This window comes from Rosa chinensis, chromosome 7, assembly GCF_002994745.2.
Source record: "Rosa chinensis cultivar Old Blush chromosome 7, RchiOBHm-V2, whole genome shotgun sequence".
NCBI lineage: Eukaryota > Viridiplantae > Streptophyta > Magnoliopsida > Rosales > Rosaceae > Rosa > Rosa chinensis.
This window is the reverse complement of record NC_037094.1, coordinates 57,676,293-57,690,282: the sequence shown is the minus strand read 5'-3', so window position 1 is coordinate 57,690,282 and position 13,990 is coordinate 57,676,293. Positions and strand designations below refer to the sequence as shown.

General features: G+C 40.6%; 1 protein-coding gene across 1 annotated transcript; it reads left to right on the top strand.

The window, feature by feature from the left end:
* Window positions 1-8,871: 8,871 nt before the first annotated feature.
* On the top strand, window positions 8,872-13,422 carry LOC112175628 (probable leucine-rich repeat receptor-like protein kinase At1g35710). Its single transcript, XM_024313336.2, has 2 exons — window positions 8,872-12,268; window positions 12,800-13,422. Exons 1-2 carry the CDS (start codon window positions 9,064-9,066, stop codon window positions 13,186-13,188), a joined length of 3,594 nt encoding a protein of 1,197 aa, XP_024169104.1. The 5' UTR covers window positions 8,872-9,063; the 3' UTR covers window positions 13,189-13,422.
* Window positions 13,423-13,990: the final 568 nt, after the last annotated feature.

Sequence of the window (13,990 nt, the reverse complement as noted above, 5' to 3'; positions counted from 1 at the left end):
GTGATTGATCTCAAAAGCACGCCGTAAAAGACAACAATGAACGCCGTAAAAGGGTTTGAGATTTTTTTATTTCATTTTGAAATAACAAAGCATGCCGTAATTGATATCAGAAGCACGCCGTAAATGTAGTTGTAGGATATATTTACAGCATGTAATATTTGCACCGATTTTTTTTTCCAGTAAATTTTGTGATACCATTTCAAAATCTATATAAATCTATACAATTTATTGAGATGAAAAGCGAGATTTGTTATGTCACATTACAAAATGTGAATTAATATGCCAACAACAATATTGTATAAAAACAACTTAATTAAACCAACAATTTATCATTACCGTCCTAAAATGTAAAACATTCTAGATTAACAAAGAGCATCCTAGATCAAAATCTTGAATCACTATAGCAGCAGCATTGAAGACCCTTCCAAAGACGAACAACCAGAAGTTCATCATCACTGGATAGCTAGCTTTTCAACCCCATGACTGACAATACTCTGAATTAAAAAAGCAGACGAATCAGTAAATAATACAACTACAATGAAATCATTTTTCTTAATGAACTGGTAGAAACCTACAAATTGGCAGATGGGGAAAGCCAAAATAACAACTTCAATAACTCTCTTAAAAGTGAAATTATTGTAGAGTGAAACAATTGGTAAACCCTGCAAATTCCACACTCATTGTCTGCGTGACTCATATACTATAAAAGTATAAACCACACTGTTTCAAACATGCCAGCCGCTAGTCCTCTAAAGCTAAATGTACAAATTTACCTAAAAACATCAGCAGCTGCCTGAGAATCAGCACCCATTGCAAGTCCAAGATTGGACCTTCTCACCAGAACCAAGAGAAATATAAGCACCTAGAATATGATCACACAAAAAAAAACAAGGCACATATCTTGTACATCCAAGAAATGATGCATGGACCAGTAGTTGTCTTAAACAGTGCAGACACAGAACTAAGTTTTGTATAAGTATTAAGATTTGGTGCATTCTTGAGTCAAACACCCTGAAATATAGTCAGGGCCAAAAACACAAAGTATATAAGACTTCAAGATATCAAGAGGTAAGAAGAAGACTTACTCCTAGGACTCTCGTAGGGTAGATATGTACCAGCTGCTGTAGAACCTGTGGAGGCAAAAAACAGAACAAGGAAAATAGCACACATAAGCTATGAAGCTAAGTGACCACTTTCAAAGGAAACAGGAAACTTGGAACTTCAAACAACCTCAATCACACCTGGTGTCGACATCACAATCTCGAGCTACATATCAAAAGATATACAAGTATTATAAAGCCATCATTGGTGATCCAAAATAAAAATAAACATTACAGTACTGCACATCTCCTAATTAATGCAACCACTCAGGGTTGCACACCCTGGCTCTCATTTGGTAAAATGCCTTAATTAGATTGTAGGTTAGCAATACAAACAAAGAGGAAGATAATTTGAGAATATATGTGGCTTATCTTCCAGAATGCAAACATCATGTATTATGCAGAGCTGCAAAACTAATATTGCCTCATTATGATACCCCTAAGAAATTCTGAAACAAACATTCAAAAATACAAGACACCCTAAGGATGGAAACGATTTACCAAATACCAGCTACCTGGGAGACTCAACAACCTGATTTTTATCTATTTGGGATCGATATCCTATAGGGGCTAGTAATGTCTTTCAGACAGTCCAAACTGATGCAACTATTTTATACCATGAAACATACACGAGCAATTACAAAACTCTAGTAGAACTTGGAGTAAAACAAGATTGGTAATTTATAGGACTCACTATCTTCCCCTGCTTGAACCATTCATCAGAAGGGCTTGGTCCATTTGAATACTTTCATGTCAAAAACTTCCTCAGTTACTAGTACTGAAAAACTTGGAAAGGCCATTTAGCAAATAAAAGAGGTAGTGGAAAAGAGAATAGGCACCTCCACTGAAAGACAAGCCATCACCCACTTGATAATCAACATCTATGTAATAATCCTGCCACAAAAACATGGTAACAAATCAATCAGATGTATAATCACATATCTTAAGGACCCCAAACGCTTGACCACCTCCAAAAAACTAAACAGATAGACCAATCAGAAACCCTAACCTATGAAATCAAACCAAACCAAAAGCGAAAGGGAAGGTACTCACCAGCCCCGAGTGGAGTTTGATAGACGGCCCGAGAGCACCGTCAGCGAACAGAAGTCATATCTCCACCGCAGCTTTCTCTATTGCAAAAACTACTTCAACCCCTAAAACCCAAACAAATACAACAAAATTAATCCAAAAACTGAACCATAGAGATAGAGATAGGGAAGCGGCGATGAGATAAAACCTCAAAATCCCTAAAAACCACCAAGTTTGAAGCTTTTGATTGAAAAATTAGATCAGGTAAATACAAACAGCGAAAGATACAGAGAAAGAAAGAGAAAGAGATAGCGGCCGGAGTACTGAGAGAGGACGGAGAGAGAAGCAATTGATGCATACACGTCCGGCGTTGGAAGCCTCGAAGGGCCGCGCAGAGCAAAGAAGAGAGAGAGACCCCAACTGAATTTGGGAGAGACATATTCACTCACCTAATGACAGGATTATTGGCTTCGGCCTTTAGATCGATGGGATGGCATTGAGCGAGGATGAAGAGAAGAAGAGGAAACGAGACGAGAGATGGAGAGTCTGAAGAGATCCGGGTTTGGCCTGAGTTTTTATCTTTTAAAAAAAAAATGTCAGAGTAAAAAGGTTTGGTGGGAAATTAGAATTTAGCTAAAAATGGCTGAGCGGGATTGTTAAGAAACACATCATTTACGGCACACATGAAAAACACGCCGTAAAAGACAAAAAATTAGTCTTTTACGGCGCACAAAAAAAACATGTCGTAAATGTAATATGTCATTTACGGCGCACATGAAAAGCATGCCATAAAAGACTAAAAATGGACGTCTTTTACAGCACACAAAAAAACACGCCGTAAATGACCGTCTTTTACGGCGCACACGATATGCACGCCGTAATTTGTGCGTCGTAAAAGACAAGTTTTCTAGTAGTAAACATCCGTCTGGATTGTTTCAATCCATATAGTGAGCATCTCAATCTTATTGAAAATGCGCTCCGTGGTTTAGAGCCACTTGATTTGGGTAATTGAAGTCCATCTGGAACCTTCATGTATATCTCTGAATCTAGATCCCTATAGAGATATGCTGTAACCACATCCATAAGCTCCATGTCAAGTTTTTCAGAAACTACCAAACTGACAAGGTAGCGGAACGTTATACGTTCATGACGGGATAGTATGTCTCCTCGTAGTCGATTCTGGGGCGTTGTGAGAAACCTTACGCCACAAGGCAGGCTTTGTATCTAACAACCTCATTTTTCTCATTACGCTTTCTAACAAGGACCCATTTATGGCCAACAGGCTTTATACTTGAGGGTGTCAGCATTATAGGCCCAAATACCTATCTCTTTATTAGTGAATCCAATTCAACCTCGATCGCATTTTTCCATTTAGGCCAGTCTGCTCTTCATTGACATTCTTCAACGGAGCGAGGTTCAATATCATCATGTTCTATAATTCATTGAGCGATAGAATATGCAAACACATCATCAAGGATAATAGAGTCTCGACTCAACGTCTCATGTACACTAGTGTAATTCATGGAGATCTCTCTATTCTCTGGAATTGGTTCTGGCATTGGAGCGTCCCCCAATGATGTCTCTTGGACATAACCATAATCCGGAATATCTTCATGAGACGGGTTATTTATGTAGATGATTAATGGATCTTTTTGTGCCAAACTCGCTTTCTTTCTCGAGTGAGAATCCATCGAACCTTTGGGCCTCCCACGTTTCCTTGCTGGGAGCCCGGCCTGGGCTACATTGCCATCACCATTAGTGGTGGCAGCGCCATGCTCAATACCCCTAGGGTTGGCGCCATGTCCATTATTTTTAGGGACATCAATCCTTGCAGGCACATTTGTAGCAGGTATGTGTGATCTTATCACTTTAGCGATATCAGAAAATGCATTAGGCATAGAGTCTACTACGTTATGAAGATCGAGAATTTTCCGCACTTCAATTTCGGACTGTGCGGTTCGGGGATCAAGATGAGACAAAGTGGGGACAGACCACGACAATTCCTGTCGTTCCTGTTGAACATTATTGTTCTTATCTCCCCCTAACGACGGGAAGACTGTCTCATCAAAGTGACAATCAGCTAATCTTGCGGTAAATTGATCGCCTGATAATGGTTGGGGAGTCATATCCAACGTACATGACTAATCGTCTTTGAGGACCCATTTTGGTGCGCTGTGGTGGCGCAATTGGCACATAAACTGCACACCCAAATATGCGTAAGTGTGAGACATCAGGCTCATATCCAGTAACCAACTGGGACGCAGAAAATGGTTGAGTGGCAGTAGGCCTGAGATGAATAAGCACTGCTGCATACAATATTGCATAGCCCCAAGCAAAAACAGGGAGATTGGTGCGCATAACCAATGCTCTAGCAACCATTTGAAGTCTTTTAATGGTGGCTTCTGAGAGACCATTTTGGGTGTGAATGTGAGGAACAGGGTGTTCAACCTCAATCCCAATGGACATGCAATAGTCATCAAAAGTTTTTGATGTAAACTCTCCAGCATTATCAAGACGAATTGACTTAATGGGATGATCAGGGTGGTGAGCCCTTAACTTAATAATTTGTGCTAGGAGTTTAGCAAATGCGGCATTTCTGGTGGACAAAAGCATGACATGTGACCAACGTGTCGATGCATCAACCAACACCATAAAATATCTAAATGGTCTGCAAGTTGGTTAGATAGGTCCACAAATATCACCTTAGATTCGTTGCAATAATGGAATATTTTGTTTAGTGTCCTTTGCATAGGATGGTCTCGATCCTAATTTTGCTAAAGAGCAGGCTTTGCAAAATGAAATATGGGCTTTAGAAGCAACCATGGAAGAATCCGGTTGAGCCACGAAGTCACAATTGACTTTAGAAGTAGAGAAAGGAATCAAGGAGGCATTAGTGGTGTCAATACCGCTGTTGGGCCGCAGGGGGTAGGCGGCTCTGGACCTACCTTGGACCGAATTTTTGTTTTGACTTCTTTTCGTTTTGAAAAATGGATGTCCGTGTGAAGTCTTTAGTATACGGATCATCATATCACGACCTGGGTGTCTCAGACGATCGTACCAAAGCCTATATGTGTCAGAATCCCATAAGTCATCTCTCATGATATGGTTGGATTCAATGACTCGAATAGCGGTTGCATACAACCCACTAGAGCAACACATAAGTTTCTCTAATACTCGTTTATGTCCGTAGTCATTAGAGGTGATGCAAAGGAACTCTTGTCCATTCTCATAATGTGTTTCCACATGAAAACCATTGGCTCTTATATCTTTAAAACTCAATAGGGTTCTTCCAACCCTAGGAGCATATAGAGCTTCAGTGACATTAATACTTGTACCATTTGGCAACATAAATTGAGCTGGTCCTCGACCATGAATCAATTGTGATGGTCCAGCCATCGTAGTCACAGAAGATCGACTAGGCGTCATGCATAGAAATAGTTGCCTATGTCGCAATATAGTATGTGTTGTGCCACTATCAACAAGGCATTCCAACTCTCCAGGAAACATACTGAAAAATAATAAAGTCCGAAATTAAAAAATGTCCATGACATTGAATAATACGATACTTTATTAATAAATGTAGCCAATGATTACATCAAATAGTCCAAAAAGGTCTAATCCAGAATAAGAAAAATCAAACTGAGACACATTGTAGTCACTCTATCCGTTTGGCAACTCCAATCAAATATGACCAGGAAAGTAGAGAGAGATGTTGGTGGAGCGAGGCTCGCTTAAGTACCAATTATCTCAATGACTTTCCTAGACATCATATTTTATTGGGTACGCCACATAAGAAAGAGTTAATACAATTGTCATTTATTGACTATTACATGATTCTTGAAAAATAAAGAGGACTATTCTAATCAAAGTCTGCAGCATCCTTGTGCACTTCATCTTCAGCTTTGAAGTCCTCTATGGTGAGATTAACGTCTCCACCATTTTCTTCTTCTTCTGCAAGGTACACTTCTTGCTCCCTCAGGTCCCTGTATGCCCTGTATCTTGCAGCTAGTTGCTCGCTTGCCTTGCAGTGCTTGAACCAATGCTCACTAGATCCACATCGATGACACATATCATTGTGGTTGCCTCCCTTCAATTGAGGTGCACGTTGTACACGTTGTGGGCGTTCCCTAGGAGGATTGGTGCCTCCACCACGAGCTATGGCTCCACTACCACAGCTAGGGTTGCCACAACCCCCCTCTCCCACGTGTGGCATTGCCACCACGTGTATCCTCTCCAAACTTGCGGTTTCCTTCCTGATTAGGGCGGTTATATGGACCCATACGTCCCTCATGTCCCTTATTCCTAGGGTTCCGCTCCTTGCACCCTCCTTTGGGTGCTTTATAATTCACCTCATGAACGCTCTTAGTTCCAATGGGCCTTGAATTATAATTCCTCACGAGTATGTTATCATGTTTCTCAGCTACAGATATGATATTGATAAGCTGATGAAACCTCGTGATCCTTCCAGCATTGACTTCAGTACGGTATTGCTTTGATACCACAATGGCTGAAACGGGGAAGGTGGAGAGAGTCTTCTCAATTAGCTCTTGCTCTGTGACAGGTTGTCCACATAATCTCAACATGGATTGTAAGCGAAAAGCCTCTAAATTATATTCAGCAACAGACTTGAAGTCAGCAAAGCGCAGATTGTTCCATTGAACCTTCAAGTCAAGGAGGAGGGAATCTTGGACATTTCCAAAGCGCTCTTCTAGCGCTACCCATAGCTGTCTTGCATCCTTGATCGACATATACTCCAATCTGAGTGTCTTGTCCATATGGCATCGCATCAAGATAATTGCTTAAGCATGCTTTGTAGATGTTCAGATGAACACAAGATTCGGGTTAGGTGCCTGGATTATGGGTAATATTCCCTTTGAAGTGAGATGGTTCTCAACATCGGTTACCCAATTGTGGTAATCCGAGCCTGTTGAGTCAAGCATGGAAAAGTCGAGCCTTGGTTCATTCGACATCCTGAAAATAAGAAGAGAAGATATATTAGTTTCGGAGCTAAACTTCCACAAAAACTAAAATAATAAGATTTCCGAGCCAAGCTACCAAGAAATCAATTTCCAAGAATCTCTTTTGGATTAGACCAAACAACAATGTTGTAATATGGTCATATTTGATGCTAACAGACGCTCTTAGTCCAAGTATTGTGAACACTCTTAGTTCACACGAACGCTCTTAGTTCGTTTAATTATGAACACTCTTAGTTCATACGAACACTCTTAGTTTGTTAAGCGTGAATCCCCACAATTCCGCTTTGTTAAATACTCAAAACCATTTAGCAACATATATTCCAATATTTGCAGAAAATAAAAGAATTTAAAATACATGAAAACAACAACTTTAATTCACAAAAACTTATGTGATGGTTCTTGGCTTGAGGACACGCGCGTGTTGGAGCAGGCGTGTTGGGGCAGCAGCAAGCAGCAGTTTCTGTAGCAGGTTCTTTTTTTTTTTTTTTTTTCTCTCTGGGCCGTCTGTTCTTTGGGCTTTCCTCTCTTTTTTTTTTCTTTTTTTTTTTGACTGGGCCGAGTCCCTTCTCTCTTTTTTTTTTTTTTCCTTTCTTTTCCTTCGCGTCTTCTTCTTCTTCTTTCTTTCCTCTGTTCTTCCTCCTCCTAATCTGCAGGTGGCTGGCTGGCTATCGATCGAGCTTTGTCAGCCAGTGGGTGAGTGCTGCAGTGAGGTTGGGTGGGCTGCGCGGACGCTAGATGGGCGGCGCAGGCGCGGGGGCCGTGCTTGCAGGTGCAGCAACGCTTGAGGTCGACTGGCTGGTGTGGCGGAGGCTCTAGTGTCTGGCGGAGGCTCTGCGGTGATTGGGCTTTTCAATTTCCGAGTAGATACGAGTCGAACTCGGATCTGTTTCGACTTGAGAGTCGACCACTAACGTCGGGCTTTACGGTGAGGTTGACAGCATTGGTCCTCTGGCGGCGGGGTTGGCTGTCTGCAGCAATTAGGTATGGAGGACGATCTACGCAGATGCGCTGGCAAGTGGGCTGGGATCAAGTGGAGGCCGCCGCGAAAGATGGAGATCGTGGAATGAGGCCGGTGAGATAGACTGGCAGGGAGGTTGCGGCAAAAATTTGGTGTTTTTTTTTTTTTTTCAGCTATGGTTAGGGCTCGTGCTGATAACATGTTATAGGAGAATTGTAATTGTGTTTATTATTGATAATAGGAGCCCTTTATATAAGGTGTTACAAGGTACACAATAGGTAATATAGATCCGAATACAATTGAATACCTAGAACACTTTCCTATTACAACTCTAAACCCTAGTTTGTAGAGGCACACATTATGTCGACATCCTTCAACAACAAGCATGCAATTTTTCAGATATGTGCATGGCAGCATGAGCTTAAAGGTCTTTTTGGCTGTCAATTCTTAAATCCCCAGCACAGCGGCAACCGGATGCCTCTCCATTCTTAATACCTTCTAGTCTAAATCAAATTTATACTTTGGCTGTCAATTCTTAATTCCCCAGCACAGCGGCAACCGGATGCCTCTCCATTCTTAATACCTTCTAGTCTAAATCAAATTTATACTTTGGCTGTCAATTCTTAATTCCCCAGCACAGCGGCAACCGGATGCCTCTCCATTCTTAATACCTTCTAGTCCAAGTCAAATTTATATGATGAAACAATGAGTAGTCACAAGTATCTTGGAGTAAATATTTCCCCTGTATCCATGCATCTGAAGCTGTCGGCCATCCAATATATACCTTTTCTTTGCTGATTGATCACCATTCATTCAGCCTAGCTACCAAGTTGAATTCAGAGATACGGACGAGAATACTTTGAAAATTCTGTGTCTTTATCCCAAGGAGAGAGAAAATTCTAAGAAAGACTTTTCACGTCTGCAAGCTGAAAACTTTGAGTGGAAAGAGTCTGCAGGGGTACTATAAGTAAATGCCCTCAGTAGCAATAGTAATGTTATGGAGTATACACAGATCAAAACCAAAGCCAAAACCATGACATCTTCAGCAATGTATGAAGTATGCTCTGTAGTTTGTCTTATCTTCTGTTTTCAGCTGATTCGATCACCAAACCTTGCTTTCGCTTCTGCATCGTCTACTACTGAAGTAGAAGCTCTTCTCAAATGGAAAGCCAGCTTTGGAAATCTCACCCACAATGCTCTGACCTCGTGGACTTACAATCCCAGCAATGCCACCAATTCTTCAAATGCAAGCCCATGCGCTTGGACTGGTATTTCATGCAATGCTGCAGGAAGTGTCAACAACATAACCCTTTTCTATTCTGGTTTACAAGGTACGCTGCATGAACTTTCATTCTTGTCCTTCCCGAATCTTGCTTATATCAATCTGATGCTCAATGACCTCTTTGGTGCCATCCCGCCTCAAATCTTCTACCTCTCCAAACTATTCTATCTTGACCTGTCTTATAATCAGTTGTCCGGGAAAATCCCACCAGAAATCGGTCTCCTAACAAGTCTTGAGTTCCTGTATCTAATTGAAAACCGGTTAGAAGGTCCAGTTCCTGTTTCTATGGGTAATTTGAGCAGCCTGACTTCTTTGTATCTCCCTGGCAATCATCTTTCTGATTCCATTCCACCAGAAATGGGAAAGCTCTCTAACTTGGTTAGACTGCATATGCAGAACAACTCTTTTACCGGGTCCATCCCTCCAAATTTAGGTAACTTGAAAAAGCTAAAGACGTTGAACCTTTTTCAGAATAAGCTTTCTGGCACTATTCCAAAAGAGATAGGGAACTTGAAATCTATGGAGATTCTAAGTTTCTGTGAGAATCAACTTAATGGTTCAATCCCCATGTCTCTAGGAAATCTCAGTAACATGACCGAGTTCTCTCTAGCTACCAATAATCTTTCTGGTATAATTCCCAAAGAGATGGGAAACTTGAAATCTGTAGTGGATTTAAATTTGGGAGAGAATCAACTCAATGGTTCAATCCCACTTCCTCTGTTTGATTTAAGTAACCTTGTCAGTCTCAATCTTGTTTCCAATAATCTTTCGGGCACTATACCAAAGGAGATAGGAAACTTGAAATCTCTTAAGATCATAGTTTTGACCAATAATACACTTACTGGTTCAATCCCGTCATCTATGGATGATTTGAGAAACCTTACTCATCTCTATCTCGCTGCTAACAAACTTTCTGGCGCAATTCCTAAGGAGTTGGGGAACTTGAAGTCCCTGGTGTTTCTTTATTTGAGTGTGAATCAACTCAGTGGTTCAATTCCAGCTTCTCTTGGTGATCCGAGTAACCTTACCCATCTTTATCTTAATGAGAATGAACTTTCTGGCACTATTCCTAGAGAGATAGGGAAGTTGAAGTCCCTTGTGGAGATGGATATGAGCCAGAATCAACTTAGTGGTTCAATTCCAACTTCATTTGGTGACTTGAGTAACTTGGAAATCTTATTCCTTCGTGATAACAGACTTTCCGGCTCCATCCCCAAAGAGATAGAGAACCTCAAGAAGTTGCTTAAACTGCATTTGGATACTAACCAACTTTCTGGTTCTTTGCCCCAAAATATTTGCTATGGTGGATCACTCACAAACTTTTCAGTAAACAGCAACAATTTGGTTGGTCCAATCCCCAGAAGCTTGAAAACCTGCACAAGTTTATTCAGAGTGAGTCTTCAGGGGAACAAATTGACAGGCAACATTTCTGAAGACTTTGGTGTCTATCCAAATCTTCAATATATTGATCTCAGCCACAATGACTTGTATGGTGAAATCACAAGCAAATGGGGACAGTGCCCGCAACTGACAACCCTGAAAATTGCGGGAAACAAGGTAACTGGTAGTATACCACCTGAAATTGGCAAAGCTGCTGAAATTCATGAACTCGATCTTTCTTCAAACAGTTTAGTTGGGATGATTCCCAAGGAACTTGGGAGATTGACTTCTTTGCTTGAGCTGAGGTTGGATGGAAATCAGCTTTTCGGTGGTATCCCTTCAGAATTTGGATCATTGACTAATCTTGAATATCTTGATCTGTCCACAAACAAATTCAATGGATCAATTCCAAGCATTCTAGGGGCCTTTCTCCAATTAACCCACTTGAATTTGAGCAACAACAAGTTCGGACAAGGAATTCCATTTCAGTTGGGGAAGTTAGATCACCTGTCCGAACTAGATTTAAGTCACAACTTGCTTGAAGGTAAGATACCATCAGAGTTGAGCAGTATGGGGAGTTTAGAGAAGCTAAACCTTTCCCACAACAATCTTTCTGGTTCCATTCCCACAAGTTTTGAAAGGATGAGTTGGTTGACTTCCATTGACCTATCCAACAATGACTTGGAAGGGCCCCTTCCCAACTGCTCTGCATTTCAAAAGGCTAGCCCAGAAGCACTTCAAGGGAACAAAGGATTGTGTGGCAATGTTGGAGCTCTGCCGCCTTGCAAACAGAACTCCAAAAAGGACCACAAGCTCATATTTTTCATTCTGTTCCCTCTGCTGGGAGCACTTGCACTTCTGGCTGCCTTCTTTCTATGTGTCTTTGCGAGAGAAAGAAAAAAGAAAGAGGAGACTGTAAGCCAAGACACCAAGCCCCGTCATGAAGGAATTTTTATTTCGTCAATACTAAATTTTGATGGAAAAGTGATGTATGAGGAAATCATAAAAGCCACAGAAGATTTTGATTCCAAATATTGCATTGGGAAGGGAGGACATGGGAGCGTCTATGTAGCAAAATTGCCATCTGCCAACAGGGTTGCTGTAAAGAAACTCCACCAGCTATGCAACGATGAGCAGAATCTTCAAAAGGAATTCTTGAATGAAGTAAGGGCACTAACACAGATACGACACCGAAACATCGTGAAGCTTCATGGTTTCTGTTCACATACACGACACTCATTTCTGGTGTATGAGTACCTAGAAAAGGGTAGCATGGAATCATTGTTAAGCAATGATCATGAAGCTAAAGAATTAGGTTGGAGTAGAAGGGTGGTTATTGTGAAGGGTGTAGCTCATGCCTTGAGTTACATGCACCACGACTGCGTGCCACCAATTGTGCATCGAGACATATCAAGCAAGAACATTTTGCTGGATTCTGAATATGAGGCCTGTGTCTCAGACTTTGGCACTGCAAAGTTTTTAAACCCAGACTCAGCCAATTGGACTGCCCTTGCAGGCACATATGGGTATGTAGCACCAGGTAATATTGTTGTTCCCTGTTCTCTGTATTTAACAGTTCTAGATTTTAGGCCATACTTGATTCATTTTCATGCGTGGTTAACCACACTTTCCAATCAATTTATTATAAAATTGACTGTTGTGTTCTTAATTTAAACTTCTTTGTGATATAAGATATGCAAAAGGAGGTTAATGTATTTGCAAAACTAGTAGAAAGGTTTTTGTAATGAGTATTAAAATAACTACATGAAAACACAGTACAAGAAAGAAGTTCATGCTCGAGCAAAAGTGTTACCGCAGAGTTTTCTTGTCCTAAACTAATTTCTTTTAAAAAATATATATATATATATATATATATTTATAAAAGAGAAAAAATAACTTGTTACAGTTTTTAATCGTTCCATAATCCGTAGTGTAAATGATGTAAAGGAATTGTTCAGTTATGGTTTTTGATATACAGTTATATGCAAGATATACTGCTCTTGAAACGTACTTTTTCATTGAATATTTATCTACATACGACTAATGCCAGTTATATGGTTTCTCTGTGCAGAGCTGGCTTATACAATGGAAGTGAATGAGAAATGTGATGTGTATAGCTTTGGAGTACTAGCACTGGAAATCATTATGGGAAGGCATCCAGGAGATCTTGTCTCATCTTTATCATCAGGGCTATCATCCTCCTCTACACCACTACCTGCCCATCAAATGCCAATTGTGGATATTCTGGACCAACGCATTTCCTCTCCTACTGATGAAGTACCAAAGGAAGTGGTCTCTGTTGTGAAGATTGCGTGTGCATGTCTGAATGCACATCCACAATCTCGCCCGACAATGAAACAAGTATCTCAAAACCTCTCAACTCAAAGGCTGGAATTATCAAAGCCATTGCATATCATAACATGGGGTGATTTGCTTACCCTCGATGCTTTGGCTACTTGAGAATGTGCTTCTTTCCTATATATCACTCTATGTCAGAATAAGAGTTCTTCAAACTTTTCTTAGATGTTACAATTTCATGGCCACTACTTGTATGCTCAGGGTGCTGTGTGTTCAGTTTTATTCATAGCATGGCTACTATATGACAGAATTTCTCCTTTGTAAGTGATATATGAAATTTAATTTACTGTTGAACACGTAGATATTTCTAAAATCACTTAAATGTTCATATTTATGTTCTCCCAGTTTGGGGTTTCTAAGTTTGAACAGAATCAAGACCGAGCATGACAAGTTCCAGTTTCCTCTGTGATGTATGTAATACACTCCAAGGGAAAAAACAAGTTTTATCAGCCAAATTGCATGAAAAATTTTAACAGAATCAAACAACCAAAAAAGAATTTGGTAAAGAACATGTCAACAAACTAAGTGGTCGATCCTACGTAGCCTCTGCTCTACCAGACACAGTGAGCCTGCTGAATTTCTGAGCATGTCTAGTGACTGTGATATCTATCTACTCCTCTGTATCCAGATAGAGCTTAGGTATACACTATGAAGGTAACTAAGGAATTGTGTCGGACACATAGCTTCCACCGCCTACAACTCATGTTGAGGATGACTGTTAACCATTCAAAGCCTAGCCACTGCATGCTCACAAAGGCCAACAATGCATATGATTTTTCAGCTGTTATCATCCCTATTCCAAACTGCATATAGTTAAGATAGCCAGACAGTTGACTTAAACATGTAACAAGGACTATTTATCCACGGCAAGTGGGGATTGATTCAAGTTAATGTTGTGGGGGTA

Bases quoted from the DNA above. Each gene is read 5' to 3' on its own strand.
- LOC112175628 (XM_024313336.2), top strand. From the start codon at position 9,064: ATGGAGTATACACAGATCAAAACCAAAGCCAAAACCATGACATCTTCA. The intron at 12,269-12,799 runs GTAATATTGTTG...TTCTCTGTGCAG, and splicing joins ATATGGGTATGTAGCACCAG to AGCTGGCTTATACAATGGAA.